Source organism: Panulirus ornatus, chromosome 58, assembly GCF_036320965.1.
Source record: "Panulirus ornatus isolate Po-2019 chromosome 58, ASM3632096v1, whole genome shotgun sequence".
Classification (NCBI taxonomy): Eukaryota; Metazoa; Arthropoda; class Malacostraca; order Decapoda; family Palinuridae; genus Panulirus; species Panulirus ornatus.
In genome coordinates this window covers 12524719-12542249 of record NC_092281.1, presented here as the reverse complement: position 1 = coordinate 12542249, position 17531 = coordinate 12524719, and the positions used below count along the sequence as shown (strand labels likewise).

Here is a 17531-nt window from a genome sequence, read left to right as displayed (position 1 = left end):
GAATATTGCAACAAAAGGACCAGCTAACATTCTCGAAATACTCAAATGATTTACTATTTACAGTAGGTTTGGTTATATTCTTTGGAATGATAAAACAGTACTTTTGATTAGAAATGATATTTTTGTATGCTGCTCGTTATGTACCATAAGGGAACTGAAAATGAATTAAGCTTGTAGTATTTTCTCCAAACAAATACATGTAAAAAAATACATTTATACTCTTGTATACATACATATCCTATCTATCTATCTATCTATCTATCTATCTATATATATATATATATATATATATATATATATATATATATATATATATATATATTACACTGGAAGCTATGAAACCCACCCTAGAGGAAATAGAGGGAAGTGGGAACTGTATGCCTGTCCAAACACTAGGAGCCCCTTTAAATCAGCATAATAATTCGTGCAAATGAGTCTGACCTATCACATGGGTTGGAGTAGGGAAGATGCAGGTCACATGGGTTGGAGTAGGGAAGATGCAGGTCACATGGGTTGGGGTAGGGAAGATGCAGGTCACATGGGTTGGGGTAGGGAAGATGCAGGTCACATGGGTTAGGGTAGGGAAGATACAGGTCACATGGGTTAGGGAAGGGAAGATACAGGTCACATGGGTTAAGGTAGGGAAGATTTAGGTCAAATGGGTTGGGGTAAGAAAGATACAAGTCACATGGGTTAAGGTAGAGAAGATACAGGTCACATGGGTTAAGGTAGGGAAGATTTAGGTCAAATGGGTTGGGGTAAGAAAGATACAAGTCACATGGGTTAAGGTAGGGAAGATACAGGTCACATGGGTTAGGGAAGGGAAGATACAGGTCACATGGGTTAGGGTAGGGAAGATACAAGTCACATGGGTTGGGGTAGGGAAGATACAGGTCACATGGGTTAGGGTAGGGAAGATACAGGTCACAGAGATGGTCCAGAGGAGGGCAAAGTAGATGGTGCCAGACAGGTGAGCCACAGGGAAGGGCTACAGTAGACATGGTTAATGTGGACATTATAGATAAATCAAAGTTGTTTGTAGGAGAGAATGTACATGTCCAGGCGACCGGGGGCCCCTCCAGTGTACATGTTCAGGTGACCGGGGGCCCCTCCAGTGTACATGTTCAGGTGACGGGGGCCCCCCTCCAGTGTACATGTTCAGGTGACCGGGGGCCCCCTCCAGTGTACATGTTCAGGTGACGAGGGCCCCCTCCAGTGTACATGTTCAGATGACGAGGGCCCCCCTCCAGTGTACATGTTCAGGTGACCGGGGGCCCCCTCCAGTGTACATGTTCAGGTGACGGGGGCCCCCCTCCAGTGTACATGTTCAGGTGACGGGGGCCCCCCTCCAGTGTACATGTTCAGGTGACCGGGGGCCCCTCCAGTGTACATGTTCAGGTGACCGGGGGCCCCTCGACTGTACATGTTCAGGTGACCGGGGGCCCCCCCCCTCCCCGTACAGGACAAGTGGCTGATCACATGCCGTCCCTCTCCCCAGGTGGTGCACGTGAGCTAGGCAGACTGTGGCCGGTACTACACACGAGAGACTGTTGCCAGCATCCACATCACGAACTCTTATCATGCTGGCTACAGAGCTAGGTCTATATCTATGGACTCTATGGCCACCACAGAGCACAGAGCTCCCTGGAAGACCCCACACACCCCCTTAGATCACGCGTCAGAGTACTTGGGGCTGCTCCACCACACGACATAAGACCCTCTGACACCCGGACCTGCAGAAGACCACCCTTCCCCCTCCTCCTCTTCCTCCACCTCATGGATCCACCGCCAGGCTGAGGTATGTGGAGGTGGTGGCCTGGAGTACTGACCCACCCCCTTCCCCCGCTCCCAGGCCCCACCTTGACCTTTGACCTCGCCAGCCAAGCCAGGCTATACTTACTAACTCACGCTTCACCGCGGCTCACTTACTACACCCTCCTGGGTGTACTGGCTGGTGTACATTCTCCTGGGTGTACTGGCTGGTGTACACTCTCCTGGGTGTACTGGCCATGTACTGGCTGGTGTACACTCTCCTGGGTGTACTGGCTGGTGTACACTCTCCTGGGTGTACTGACCATGTACTGGCTGGTGTACACTCTTCTGGGTGTACTGGCCATGTACTGGCTGGTGTACACTCTTCTGGGTGTACTGGCCATGTACTGGCTGGTATACACACTCCTGGGTGTACTGGCCATGTACTAGCTGGTGTAGTACACTGTCTCAGGTGTAGTAGTCCAGGAGAGCGTCCTACACCAACCATTTAATGTTAGTTCTCATTTCAAAAGACTTTATTGTTCTCATCATTACTCCAGAACTTGATTTTAAGACACTGTCCGTTCTCAGGGCTCTCCAGCCCTAGGCTGCGGCGCTACTTTCAGCAGCAGGGAAATGTGTATTCCTTCGGAGTGAGTCTTGTGACGGAACTGTACCCCTGGTGATACAGCCTCGCCAAATATGACCTTTCACACACGGGGTAACCTCGAGCAGGAGGAGTCCGGTAACATTAAAGATTATATGTCTAGATACAGCAGGCAGGACGGGCGAGGAGTACATACCTACGGGGTAGGTGGAGGTGGAGTACATAGCTAGGGGATAGGTGGAGGTGGAGTACATAGCTAGGGGGGTAGGTGGAGGTGGAGTACATAGCTAGGGGGGTAGGTGGAGGCGGAGTACATAGCTAGGGGTAGCTAGGGGGTAGGTGGAGGCAAAGTACATAGCTAGGGGGTAGGTGGAGGCGGAGTACATAGCTAGGGAGTAGGTGGAGGCGGAGTACATAGCTAGGGGGGTAGGTGGAGGTGGAGTACATAGCTAGGGGAGTAGGTGGAGGCGGAGTACATAGCTAGGGGGGTAGGTGGAGGCGGAGTACATAGCTAGGGGGGTAGGTGGAGGTGGAGTACATAGCTAGGGGAGTAGGTGGAGGCGGAGTACATAGCTAGGGGGGTAGGTGGAGGCGGAGTACATAGCTAGGGAGTAGGTGGAGGCGGAGTACATAGCTAGGGGGTAGGTGGAGGCGAAGTACATGGCTAGAGGGTAGGTGGAGGCGGAGTACATAGCTAGGGGTAGCTAGGGGGTAGGTGGAGGCAAAGTACATAGCTAGGGGGTAGGTGGAGGCAAAGTACATAGCTAGGGAGTAGGTGGAGGCGGAGTACATAGCTAGGGGGTAGGTGGAGGCGAAGTACATGGCTAGAGGGTAGGTGTGGCAAAGTACATAGCTAGGGGTAGGTGGAGGTGGAATACATAGCTAGGGGGTAGGTGGAGGCAAAGTACATAGCTAGGGGGTAGGTGGAGGTGGAGTACATAGCTAGAGGGTAGGTGGAGGCCAGTCTAGAGCGTACAGTGGGTACAGCACATCGGCACAAGGAGGATGACAGGTGGGTCCAGGGCCCAGTGGGTTATCGTCCCATCAGAAAAAAAAAGAGGGAGTACTATATGAACAGGGGCTCTCTCTCTCTCTCTCTCTCTCTCTCTCTCTCTCTCTCTCTCTCTCTCTCTCTCTCTCTCTCTCTCTCTCTCTCTCTCTCACACACACACACACACACACACACACATTGAAATAACCCGACAAGCATTAAACAACCGACCACTCCACTCTAAGTCTTAAGACTGCAACCCACCAGAGGTAATACACCCATCAGCAACCACACTCTCTAGACAAACACGAGTCACACTCTTCCCTCAACGCTCTGGACATCACCCACCACCACCAACATCGCTTCAACATTATCTCAAGACCCTTCGTGGCCCAAGATGCAACGGCCATGAGGTAGACACTGAGTACTTACTACTAGTTGCCCTGCACACAGACGAACCCACACCATCACAACATTTTTTTTGACGTATGGTGCCCAAACCAGTGGACGTGGCCTGCTATCTTGGGGTGCTGAAGGAACCTCATAAGGATACACGGGACTCCTGGGGCAGGAGGGCAAGGTATGGTTTTCAACGTACCGAAGAAAACAAATGACACAACATAGAGTGTACTGTTTTCAAACACTTACGGTGCCATCAAAATACGCTACCGGGACAACAGAAATCGCAGTTTTCATTTTGAAATGCAGCGGACCCATCCGTAAATATAATCAACTGAATGGATGTAGAACGCAGAACATACAGTGGGTACAAATCCATAAAACTTAAGTGGGTGACAGGTGGGTGCGAGTGTTGGACCCAGGGGACGATCATACACCGACCTAAAAGGGTGAGAGTCGTGCCTACGGGAGGCCACAAAACCCAAGGGGTCGTCTTTCCACCATTGCGCTTATAACATTATGATGGGAGAAGGAACTACAAAATGCAATGGTTCACAGTTTACCATATGCCAGCGTAGCGTGACTCGCACACTAAGTCTGACCAAGGCGGGCCGGCGAGGTCAAAGGTTATGTTCAACATCAGCGAGGTCAGAGTCACGACGGACTCAGGGAGGCTGGGAGGTCATGGTAGTAGGTGGATTTTATTTTCCGTTTTCTTTTCATTATCCGTTTTCATCATGGCCATTTTCTTTGAACTGGAAATTGTATAACAGGTTTTGAAGAAACTATAACATATCTAAAGGAAAGAAAATACTGAAACAATCGAAGACCCACCAAAGCCGTACGCAGAGGTGGTACTATGAAGGTATGACTTCCAGTTAACGAAATAAATGTGAGAACAGTAACACCACACACTAACGATAACGGCGTCTTTTTACAGCCACTGACACCAGTAATATTACTGACGCTGATGCTTTATATACGTAAGTCTTCGAAAAAGCTGCACATTTCCCTTTTCTTTTCTGACTTAGGCAATCTTTCAATACGTCATTAAACTCTATGGATATCCATACGTGAATGCGTCTTAAAATTCCTGGATGACATCGAAGGAGATAGCTTGAACAAACTTTATGTGCCATTCATCGTACAACTGAAACTGGCATCAAAAATTCACACACACACACGCGCGCGCGCGGGTCTGACGAATTACCAACCAAGAACGTGTGAAGCAATGAGGCTGGGGAACAATGTGAAAGATGAGCTTACTTATCAATGCCTGGCTGGCAGGAAGCTTCAAGAGTCTGTGTACGACAAGGACTTGGGGAGTCGGCTTCATCCCACATCAGGAGGATAATACAGGTGACAAACTGTACGGAAATAATTTTCAAGTATATGGACCAATAAGGAAATATTTAAGAATTTTTACCTAGCATAAACCCAAAACTAGAGTACGCTTCTTAAGTTAAGAGATTTAGATTTGCCGACTAGGAAAGAGAGAAGAGTGAGAGGTGATCCGAGCACACAATAAACAATTGTTCGAGAGATGTAGGGATAAAGCAGTCAGATGACATGAAATTTAGCAAGAAATTTCTGAAAAAACGTAAGTACTTTACTGCATTACATGTTGGGTAAATGGAACAGAATGACTGAGCACATGATTAAATAATGCAGACAACATACAGAAATCTAAGATGTATGATGTTACACAGTGTTATGGAAATGGGGTCCCACGAGTGTAGAACTCCCTACCCTTACTGTAGAAATAGGTAATTCCGGGAACAGGAGCTAGACTTCATACTGGTCACATTTACGAGTGTGGTTTGTATGGTTCTGGGAAAGATTATTATAAAGAAAAATCCTGACTTTCTACTTAGGAAAAATTAAGTGAGAAAACTCGGGTTTTAGGGGAGGGAAGTCATGCGAAGCAAACCTCAGATTTCTACGAAAGAGTGAGCCACAAAATTCTGTTCTGGGACCATTACTCTTCTTGATCTGCGTAAATGACTTGCCTGAAGGCACGGAATCCTACTTGAATATGTTTCCAGATGATGCAGAGGTCAAAAGGGAAGGGAAAAGCTAGGCTGATTGCATCACTTTCATTTACAAGAGGACCTAAATAAACTTCAAAGTGGGTTGGTCTAATACATGATCGATAGAATTCAACCAGACACTTGGGGGGGGAAGCTAGATTATGTAAGGGAGGGAGTCTGAGCAGGGTGAGGCTAGACTGTGTGAGGGAGGGAGCCAGACCAGGGTGAGGCTAGACTGTATGAAGGAGGGAGCCAGACCAGGGTGAGGCTAGACTGTGCGAGAGAGGGAGGCAGATTAGGTTGAGGTTTGACGGTGTGCGGCAGGGAGCCAGCAGACCAGGGCGAGGCTAGAGACTGTGAGCAGCCGCTGGGGAGGGAATATCGAGCGTGAGTACCAGAGGGAAGGCCAGTCTCGTCAAGGAGCGGGTGAAGGAGGCGCTGAAGATGAGGCGCGTGCCACTCTCACAACCCAGTCACCACTTGTACCAGCACCAGCACCAGCAGCAGCCGGGAACACAGCGTCCTCACACCACCTTTACCCTACCTACGGTTTCATTAGGTGTGGTGTCATGTGGTTAGAGTAGATGATAGGTGTGGCTACATGGTTAGCCATGATTTCCTAAGATTAAGTGATTCGATTTGGTTAGATGGTTAGGTAGTTAAGTTTGCTTAACTCGTTAGCAATAGTTTTAGTTCTGTGGTTAGGTTAGTGTTGGTTAGATGGTTAGGATAGCGTGGATTTGTTGGTTAGAATAGGTAATTAGGTACAGGTTGGTTAGATGATTTGGTCAGTTGGTTAGCTTAGATCTGGTTTGATGGTTAGGCTAGGCATAGACAGACACTTGGGGACGGTTACATGTACGGGCAGGACATGTAACACCTCATGCCCATAACGAGGTTATTTGTGAAAATGAACTACATTTAGTGGTAGAGACAGGATGGAATAAAATGAGCCCCCCCTCGGCTCAAATGTCAGCAGGAAAGATTCAAAACGCAATACAGGAGTAAAATGCAGCCATGGACATTATTTTTATTGGAAACGTGAGCTGGACGAAGTGCCCAAGTAGTTCTCGAGAAACCATGATCCTGAACATTCCAAGTTTCAGACCTCGAATGAAAGACAGCTTCGACAGCTGATGGTAATATTCTTGAAGACATTCTGACGCTGTATCCACAATTCACAATGTCCCGAACTATACAAACACCTGATGTAAACATGACTAGTGCAAGCATATCCTGTAACTTCATGTCCTATGTTCTTCTATGTATCTTTTTTGTATTATTGGCAATGTTAACAAAAAACCCAAAGCTGGTACATTATGTAATGTAATGTATCTTTGAACCTTTGATACTGCTATCAGTGCTAACGACTATACACCACACTGCATCCTGTTTGAACTAGAAACAGTATCACTATTTATCTAATCAATTTATTACGCCCCGGGGTGCGACATGTGGCAAAACGCTATGTACATTAATGGGCATTATCATTGTTGAATGTTCCTGCACCATCACCTGTATCATCATTAATGTCAACAAGATATTTGTACATGTATGACTTACACTTGTTTTGCATTACACAAATGTTGGTCCTTAAGTTTGTTGAGGGAAATTTTGTTGAGTCTTTCCTCATAAGGTTTATTTGTAAGTGAAATAATTAGTATGGTTGCTCTTTGAATTAGTTCTGGCTAGGAAAACTAATGTCTTCTCGCCTATATTGTATGCAGCTTGACATTATTTGCCATATTTAAGAACATCACTTATAATTACAGATTATAACTCCATGACCATTTACTTCAACTTTTTGTAGAGGTGTTACCAAACATTTTGTAATGGTGATTTATAATTTTGGTAACAGAATAAATAACTCTGCATTTTTCCATCTGCCATAACGTCCCTTCACCCTACCAACTTATCTAAATGCCTTTGAATCTTCAAGCGGTCGTCCTACGAGAAAGATAAGTTAGGTTTGGTTAGATGGTTAAGTTAAGGTCGGTAAGTGATTAGGTTAGAGCTAGTTATATGGTTTGGTTGGGGTTGGTTCGGTAGACTGGTTAGTCAGTTAGGAAAGGCATGACTAGGCTAGAGTTGGATAAACCGAGTTAGGGTTGGTTAGATGTATAGTTTACGGTTAATTAAGTGGTCAAGTTAGAGTTGGTTATAGGTTAGGTTGGATCAAGTTGACTAGGCCATGATGGGTTAAGTTACTGATAGATAATCGTTAGATAGTTATATTAATGCTATCTAAACGTTAAATAGTTAGTGTTTCATAGGTAGTTAAACTAGATGGTCAGCTTAGGGCATGTTAGATAGTTAAGGTTGGTTTGATTGGTTATATGGATAGGTTGGGATTATTAGGTGGTTTGCTTAAGAGAAATAGGAAGGATAATCAGATAAGGCAATGGATGAGTAGACTTTTCAGAAGAAAGGTAACTACCCAAGTGAGAGATAAGAGACTGAGAGATCACGTCAGGCCTGGCCAACCATATAAAAGTGAGAGCTAGTACAGCAGCAATATGGGAAGGTGGACAGTGTGTTCCTGGACCAGCGTACCACCGTCCCCTTCTCGAAGGGCTGGCTTAATAATATATCCAGGTAACCAACCAGAATGTCTAAGGTGGATCAGAAAGAGAGAAGACAAATGTCACAAAGGCATTATCAAACATTCAAAACAACCAGGCCAATAACCACGATTCGAACAACTGAATATAGAGATTGAAGCTACACTTTCATTAAGTACATGGCTGATGAAGTTCGTCTCCTACATGCAAAGTGATGACAATGGGGCACATATAATGAAGCAATCATGTTGTGGTGAGTGAGCAAGGTGCAGTATGCTAACAGTCAGGAACTAGGGTACTTAAAACACATCCCAGCCTTCCACACAACCATAGCACCAGATCTGTGAAGCATTGATCCACGTTAGCTAGAGTGAGAGGCCAGAAGCCTCTGGTCTTGGTAAGTAAATGGGCGAGGAGACATGTTTATACAATCTTGAACATTTCCATTAAAATAGGAAGAAACTCATCAAGAGCCTAACAAGCAAGAGAGGAGCCAGAATGGATTACAGGAAACATGGCATACAGGAGGTACTACTCTTAGTAACTGAGTGAAGGTCATGGAGAACATGTGATCACGGTACTGGATATAAAACTACATGACGGAACAAAGTGGTCAAATATAACCAGAGTAACCGATATATACACCAATGTACTTCCTATCTGGAGGAGAAAAACAAGCCAAATCTACCAACATGAGGAATGAAAGATAAAACTAATAAAAACTTGCATTATATATTCATCTTCCTGTTCTTAGGGGGTCATCAACTTACCGGTATTATGTCAGGCAACTGAGCGAAGATCTATCCCAACAGTTGGGTTATGATGACAAGTCTGGCCTGGCCAAATGTGGCGTCATTGAATGGGTTCACAGAATCGATATTTGACGCCGCAATACAGCCCGCGGGGGACTGATTAAACTGTGAATTATACAAATGAATTCACAAGGTAGCAAGAAAACAGCAAATGGAATTACTGGCTCACCTTGCCGTACCTGTAGGTGGGGTGGCACTGATCTCCTACTCTGGGCCACCTGCTGACATTACCAACACCCTGGACATGGCCGACTCCTACATTATTCACAGATTTAGCCCGACCTACAATTCCAGAGCTCATAAAACGAACATTAGACACGCCAAAATATTCACACTCTTATCCAAATCATTAGAGTAAGGAACCATGATTATGCACAAATAACGTATATCACTGCGAATCTTCGTGGAAACAAGGGATAAAATTGAGATAAGGAAGGGTTGTTCGGGTGGCGAGAGGTGGCAACTGTGGTGCCGTAAGACGCAGCTGGGCAAGTTAGTGACGCCGCGTGGGGCGCCCTCAGTCGCCCTCACCACCGCCCATCCCCAGGTGATACACAACACCTTCCTCCAGCTTTGGTGTTACTGTCTTTCTTCAGTGGTGAGCATCGTGGTGTTAGAGTGCAAGTGTCGTGTTATGCCGTTGGTGACGGGACAGTGATAGCCTGCGTGTTATGGTGGTGGTAGAGCACTCCGGATATTGGTGTTATTGGTTATTTACGGCTATTGGTGGTGATGCGTTGGTGTTAGATGACGCTGGGCAGTGTTACTGGCGTTGTGTATGGTGTTACCGCTTGGTGTTAGGCGCCTTAGCACATGGGGACAGTGTTTGATGATATTGGTGATGCTGATTGTGATACACGCGGTGTGATAGACGTGTTACGCGACTCCAGCACAGTGGTGTTACGTGTGTCTTGCGTGACGCATTTCCAGTCGTGGCTTGTGTTACATGTGATAGGCTGTGTAAGTGGCCTTGTGTTATATTCGCAATTGAAGCGTTACGAAGTGTTATACTTGTGTTAGGCGTGATGGGTTGTGTATGGTGCAACAGGTGTGTGTGTGTTATATATGACTGTGACATGTTGTGCGTCTTGCTATCATTGTCAGATAACAGTGACCACATGATAACGGCCGCAGTGAGGTACTAGTGGAGGAGGAGGAGCAACCCTTATCTAGACCCCCACCTGATGAGCGTTGCAGCCCCTGGCTTGCCGCTTGCGACCGCTCTGACGTACGTAGCTTGGGACTGTTATGACCCTCACAACCTGGGACTGTTATGACGGTCACATCCTTGGGACTGTTATGACCGTCACAACCTGGGACTGTTATGCCCGTCACAACTTGGGACTGTTATGACCCTCACAACCTGGGACTTACGACCGTCACAACTTAGGACTGTTATGACCCTCTCAACCTGGGACTGTTATGACCGTAACAACCTGGGACTGTTATGACCGTCACAACTTGGGGCTGTCATATCCGTGACAACTTGGGAATGTTATGACGTAAGCAACTTGGGACTTAACTACAACATTGGACAGTTATGACGTACGCAACTTGGGACTGTTATGACGTATGTAGCTCGGGGCAACAGAATGACGTGTGTGTGTGGCTTGGTCCTTGAGCCTGATGGATGCGTCAGTGGAAAAGCAAAAACAAAGGTACCTGTTTGCTCCACGTAAGAGCCTTCCTCCCAAGGAGAACCAGCCCACGCTGTACTACTTCTTTCAGACCAACCTTGCCAGACCTACCCTAACTTTACTGGTCCTTCCAGACCTACCCTAACCTTACTGGTCCTTCCAGACCTCCCCTGACTTTACTGGTCCTTCCAGACCTACCCTAAATTTACTGGTTCTTCCAGACCTACCCTAACCATACGGGTCCTTCCAGACCTACCCTAACCTTACGGGTCCTTCCAGACTTACCCTAACCCTACTGGTTCCCGACCAACCATACGGGACCTAAGCCTAGTTTTAGTTTTGACATATTTATTGTCGAGATATACATGACAGAGCATTTTAGAGTATGAATGAAGGGCACATATCTAGGGGGTAGGTGGAGGCCGGTCTAGAACGTACAGTGGGTACAGTACATGGACACAGGAGGGTGACAAGTGGGCCCGAGTGCCCCCCCCCCCCTCCTCGTCAGTTGGGAGGGAGGCAAGGACACATGAAATACATGATACATTGTTACATAATGGCAAGCTATGCTGACAGCAACATAGGTAACAATATCTGTGTAATCCTTAGCAAGTTAAAAATGTCATACATATATAGAATATCTTGTTAATATTCGAATTAAAGTGTCTACACAAGTAAGTTACATATTCACAGGTTTGTAATTGGAACGACACTAGCTTACAGTCGTTAACTCGTTAACATCGATAGCAGTATGAGAGGTCAAAGGTAGTCCATGTTGGGCATATAGTTACAGAATATACTGGCACTAGGCATGCTATTAACATTAACTAATACAGAGGGTCAGGGTTACAGTACACCATGGAAACTGTAGTTACAGAACGTGCTTGTACTGGCCATGTTTACCCAAGTGTTACCCAAGGCCTTGGCGAATTTTGGATAGAGAGTCTGAATGTCTCCAAGGATATTGCCCTCAATAACTTAATAAACTTCAGTACAGTGTGTACAGGGTACAGTAATGCTGCCGCGACACAATGTAATTGGATGTCTCATGACATTTTTATCTTCTAATTACGATAAGGGTTGAGTGATGGACGGGTGGCACCGAGTCTGGCTAGGTTGATGTGGCCTGACGGGTAGCATCTGGTATGGACGCTGACCTGATCTTGACGGTTGGTCTCGGGCCTAGACAGTGACCTTACCTGACGGGTAGTCTCAGTTCTGGACAGTGGCACGATTGGGCGTTCTCGGGTGTGAACGGAGACGTGGCCTATGTGGTAACCAGGGGTGTGCCGGGAGTGAACTGACCTACATAAACCTGGGATGGCGATTTTTGCTTTAGCAATATTGACTGCAAGTGGTGGGTAGTGTTTTACCTCCCACGACCTGGGCAGCAGGGATAGGTGAGGTGGGGGTAACCGTTTAGTAGTGTATAATACAAATGACTGATGATCAATTGTTCCATGTTGCAGGAGCCATGTGATCAAGTGGATTGCCAACCGCGAGGGAGATCATGAATGGCGTCATGACACGTCTGGAGCCTGGTTGAGTGTGTTGGTAACACCTAGGGCACCACTGCACTCTCCTCCTGTCAACACCACACACACTGCAGCCCACACAACGCACCAAGCCTTCCATCCAGTGTAGTAGCCTCGTGAGAAAGTTGACATTCCGCTTATTATAATAAATGATTATGAACATCAACTACAAGTGTGTGGAGTACTATTTACCATCAGTGTCTGATGGAGTGACCAGAGTGCGGCATGTCGAGTGCGTGCAAGTACTGAAATGTGTAAGGATTGTGGACGAACGAGAGAAACTGCGCGTTCATTCTTACGGCTGAGTGAGTCTTGTGGGAGATATGAGGTGATAGCTAATACCACGGGTTACCACGGGTTATCATCATCACCTAGTACTCGCCAACGAGAATTCTCGGTGCTAGTGTCATTGCAGTGTGGCTAAAGAAGACAAGAAGAAGAAGAAAAAAGTCATTGAATATACGCGAAGCGTTATGAATGTACTGAGTATTATGAGCCTCACTGTGGATGGTGATTCAAGTATCAAGTACATAAAAGGAGGGAGAGCCTAGCAGCAGGTGGCCCAGGCAGGCAGCAGTAGTTATCGCATCTCAGGATGAGGCGTCTACGTCGGGAAGGTAAGGTGCCATTAATGATGTTTTAGCTTTACTGATCAACCAGTGTCATATGGCAGGGTGTTGGAGGGTTTTATTTTGACAAGTTGGATTGATTTCAAAGTACACCTGTGAATGAAACCAGAAAATAGAGGAAAATTATCCTTGGTAAGTGATTTATGTTAGCTTTCCGTGGTGTTGGGACTCTGAGCCAATGAATAATTTCCTTAATAGGCAATTTGAAGGTTGGTTTGGTTGGTTGATGAACAAATTATGGCATTGTCTTGCGGATATAATTTGAAAGACAGATTGGACTTAATCTGTCGTACCCAAAATCGATTGAGTTCGGTTTAGTTGTATTTATTCATTTATTAACTTCGTGGATGGTTTCTGTTGTAAGCCTTTGTTAACTTTGCCCAAAACCGTCCGTGGTATTACCTAGGAATGACTGTTTAAGAAGTGGCTTCCAGACTCCGCCTTCGTGTGTTTCATGAAGTACTGTAGTGTTGAGAGTCTGGATTGCTGGTATTCCTGATTGCACACAACGGTAGTCATTTACTGCTGGCAGCCATGTTTATGTGATACCTCCAAGATGGTTGGTCCCTCCCTTCCTAGTCATTTTCCGTATGATTTTTTTTTTCCTTCAACTTACGGCGTCGCAGACTATGCCAAGCGAGTGTTGTGGATTAGAATACATTATATATACTAGCCCAGTAGCATGCAATTTTGCGACCCTGAAACCTGGTTTAATGTTTTACATTATTGTCTCACGCTACTGAAGGTTACATGGCTAACTGGATGGCGAATCTTTCTGTTGATATTGCTAAAGCCTCCTTCTACTAGGGTTTGGGTGGACGTTATTATAAGTTACACTAAAAACTGGCTGGATCTCAATAATCGCAACACTCAAAAGGATCAACGAACCGAAACATTGAATATTGCCTGTGATTCAAGACTTGATATGCCTTGTACCAGGTGTTATCTGCTTGCAAATGGACTGTGACCATCTTATTACAGACGCGAGACATTCCTTCAGCCCGACACAGACACTGAAAAGCAAAGTACTGCAAGAATGAGAAAGTCATGGGCGAGTCGCAGACACGCCACAGTAGACATAAAGCTTAGCTCACTCCTAACTTGGGTACGGGCCGCTGAGTTCTTAAGCTGAGTTCATGCATGTTTACAATTTAAGGAGCCGAAGCAGGATCCCTGACGGTGGATCTCACAGACGGGAAATGTTTTCACACAAGGATAAACAAATGAAAGTGGTCAGGTGTCATTTCACGAGCCTGCAGAGTTGCCAAGCATGACACTCCGAGGGGATTCAGGCTGACTCTCCAGATGGTAGGCTTCCTGTAGATAATGGTAATCAGAGCCTCTGTGGTGTATTGGTTACCACTCTTAGCTACGAGGCAGTCACGGGACGCCCGGGGTACGTTCCACATAGGTTCGAGTCCTGGGCGCTTGTCAGTCGGTCCGCAGCCGACCCAGCTGTTCTTCCTTCTAAGGTGTTGGTGAATAACGTTGGTACCTGGTTTAAGATCGGTTATATATATATATATATATATATATATATATATATATATATATATATATATATATATATGATATAGTTTTCCATGCCGTCTCCCTACCATTTCAAAATGAAAAAATGAAATTGCTTTAAAAAGGGTTGGGGTGAAGCACTGACCCAGCGTGTGCAGATCCAAGTTAATGTTAAAGGTTAATGCATTACTTAAAGGGAGACACGGGAATGCGGCCACATGGTAGGTACAGGGATGCCACAGTGTGTACGAATGGGGAGATAGGGAAAATCGAGCAGCGTTTATGGACGAGGTGGTGAAGGAAGAGACAAGGATAATGGCCTGTTCAGCCAGGGGCCATAACAATATCAACACTCAACAGCTGGTCATCAACACGGAGGCATGTCGCAGGACACACTGGCTATGGGGCACAAGCGTAGGAAGAGGTTGATCCGTGTCGTCAGCTTTTATTAATATTACCTTATATTACCTCAGAAGTAGAAACGATAATTAGTATTTCAGATACGATAATCCAGTTAAGAAAACAGAGGGACACGTATTTGTTCCACTAGTTCGCTATAGACTTGGTTAAAACTATGTGAGATGCAAGTATAATATTTATGTTGTTCTACATGCTTGTCATCCTCCCTCTCCATCAACTGAATTTCGATCTGCATGATGAAGCTTCCTTTTGTTTCGGCTTCTGTGGGATAGTGTCAAATGCTTTCTCTCAGACCCGGAAGAGACAGACAGTCCACCCACCCTCCTCCTTGTGTCCACAACTCCTCACACTTGACATACGACCAGTGTTATCTGACCCCATGTTTTGTCCCGCGGGTATATTTTTTTTGCTTTGGAAGCGATCGTCTGTTTTTGTGATGTTTCAGTATTATATAGACTTCTTTCATCTGTAGTTGACCGCAATTTCCAATCTCATTTCTTGAAAAAAAGTGACCGGGTTTTCCCTCGCCTCACACGCCCACCAGGAGGGCGTTCGTGAGGTGAGGAATGCCTCACACGCCCACCTGGAGGGTGTTCGTGAGGTGAGGAATGCCTCACACGCCCACCAGGAGGGCGTTCGTGAGGTGAGGAATGCCTCACACGCTCACCAGGAGGGCGTTCGTGAGGTGAGGACTGCCTCACACGCCCACCAGGAGGGCGTTCGTGAGGTGAGGACTGCCTCACACGCCCACCTGGAGGGTGTTCGTGAGGTGAGGACTGCCTCACACGCCCACCAGGAGGGCGTTCGTGAGGTGAGGACTGCCTCACACGCCCACCTGGAGGGTGTTCGTGAGGTGAGGAATGCCTCACACGCCCACCAGGAGGGCGTTCGTGAGGTGAGGACTGCCTCACACGCCCACCAGGAGGGCGTTCGTGAGGTGAGGAATGCCTCACACGCTCACCAGGAGGGCGTTCGTGAGGTGAGGAATGCCTCACACGCTCACCAGGAGGGCGTTCGTGAGGTGAGGAATGCCTCACACGCTCACCAGGAGGGCGTTCGTGAGGTGAGGAATGCCTCACACGCTCACCAGGAGGGCGTTCGTGAGGTGAGGACTGCCTCACACGCCCACCAGGAGGGCGTTCGTGAGGTGAGGAATGCCTCACACGCTCACCAGGAGGGCGTTCGTGAGGTGAGGAATGCCTCACACGCCCACCAGGAGGGCGTTCGTGAGGTGAGGAATGCCTCACACGCCCACCAGGAGGGCGTTCGTGAGGTGAGGAATGCCTCACACGCCCACCAGGAGGGCGTTCGTGAGGTGAGGACTGCCTCACACACGCCCACCAGGAGGGCGTTCGTGAGGTGAGGAATGCCCCACACGCCCACCAGGAGGGCGTTCGTGAGGTGAGGAATGCCTCACACGCCCACCAGGAGGGCGTTCGTGAGGTGAGGAATGCCTCACACGCTCACCAGGAGGGCGTTCGTGAGGTGAGGACTGCCTCACACGCCCACCAGGAGGGCGTTCGTGAGGTGAGGAATGCCTCACACGCTCACCAGGAGGGCGTTCGTGAGGTGAGGAATGCCTCACACGCTCACCAGGAGGGCGTTCGTGAGGTGAGGACTGCCTCACACGCCCACCAGGAGGGCGTTCGTGAGGTGAGGAATGCCTCACACGCCCACCAGGAGGGCGTTCGTGAGGTGAGGAATGCCTCACACGCCCACCAGGAGGGCGTTCGTGAGGTGAGGACTGCCTCACACGCCCACCAGGAGGGCGTTCGTGAGGTGAGGAATGCCTCACACGCCCACCAGGAGGGCGTTCGTGAGGTGAGGAATGCCTCACACGCCCACCAGGAGGGCGTTCGTGAGGTGAGGACTGCCTCACACGCCCACCAGGAGGGCGTTCGTGAGGTGAGGACTGCCTCACACGCCCACCAGGAGGGCGTTCGTGAGGTGAGGACTGCCTCACACGCCCACCAGGAGGGCGTTCGTGAGGTGAGGAATGCCTCACACGCCCACCTGGAGGGTGTTCGTGAGGTGAGGACTGCCTCACACGCCCACCAGGAGGGCGTTCGTGAGGTGAGGAATGCCTCACACGCTCACCAGGAGGGCGTTCGTGAGGTGAGGACTGCCTCACACGCCCACCAGGAGGGCGTTCGTGAGGTGAGGAATGCCTCACACGCTCACCAGGAGGGCGTTCGTGAGGTGAGGAATGCCTCACACGCCCACCAGGAGGGCGTTCGTGAGGTGAGGAATGCCTCACACGCCCACCTGGAGGGTGTTCGTGAGGTGAGGAATGCCTCACACGCTCACCAGGAGGGCGTTCGTGAGGTGAGGAATGCCTCACACGCCCACCAGGAGGGCGTTCGTGAGGTGAGGAATGCCTCACACGCCCACCAGGAGGGCGTTCGTGAGGTGAGGACTGCCTCACACGCCCACCAGGAGGGCGTTCGTGAGGTGAGGAATGCCTCACACGCTCACCAGGAGGGCGTTCGTGAGGTGAGGAATGCCTCACACGCCCACCAGGAGGGCGTTCGTGAGGTGAGGAATGCCTCACACGCTCACCAGGAGGGCGTTCGTGAGGTGAGGAATGCCTCACACGCTCACCAGGAGGGCGTTCGTGAGGTGAGGACTGCCTCACACGCCCACCAGGAG

The 17531-nt window shown here is 48.1% G+C and overlaps 2 protein-coding genes across 7 annotated transcripts in view; one reads left to right on the top strand and one right to left on the bottom strand.

Moving 5' to 3' along the window:
• LOC139766521 (uncharacterized) overlaps positions 1-9135 on the bottom strand; it is a 185941-nt gene extending 176806 nt beyond the window's left edge. The window contains exon 1 of the mRNA XM_071695274.1: positions 9111-9135. The gene's annotated coding sequence lies outside the window, so the exon portion shown is untranslated. The remainder of the gene's footprint in view (positions 1-9110) is intronic.
• A 475-nt stretch (positions 9136-9610) lies between these two features.
• LOC139766519 (uncharacterized) overlaps positions 9611-17531 on the top strand; it is a 112081-nt gene continuing 104160 nt past the window's right edge. For 5 of the 6 annotated variants that reach the window (XM_071695259.1, XM_071695258.1, XM_071695251.1 and 2 more), the window contains exons 1-2: positions 9611-9750; positions 12259-12941. In XM_071695259.1, coding sequence (XP_071551360.1) covers positions 12920-12941 — 22 coding nt within the window. In that variant the 5' untranslated portion in view covers positions 9611-9750; positions 12259-12919. The remainder of the gene's footprint in view (positions 9751-12258; positions 12942-17531) is intronic. The other variant, XM_071695252.1, reaches the window with a different exon arrangement.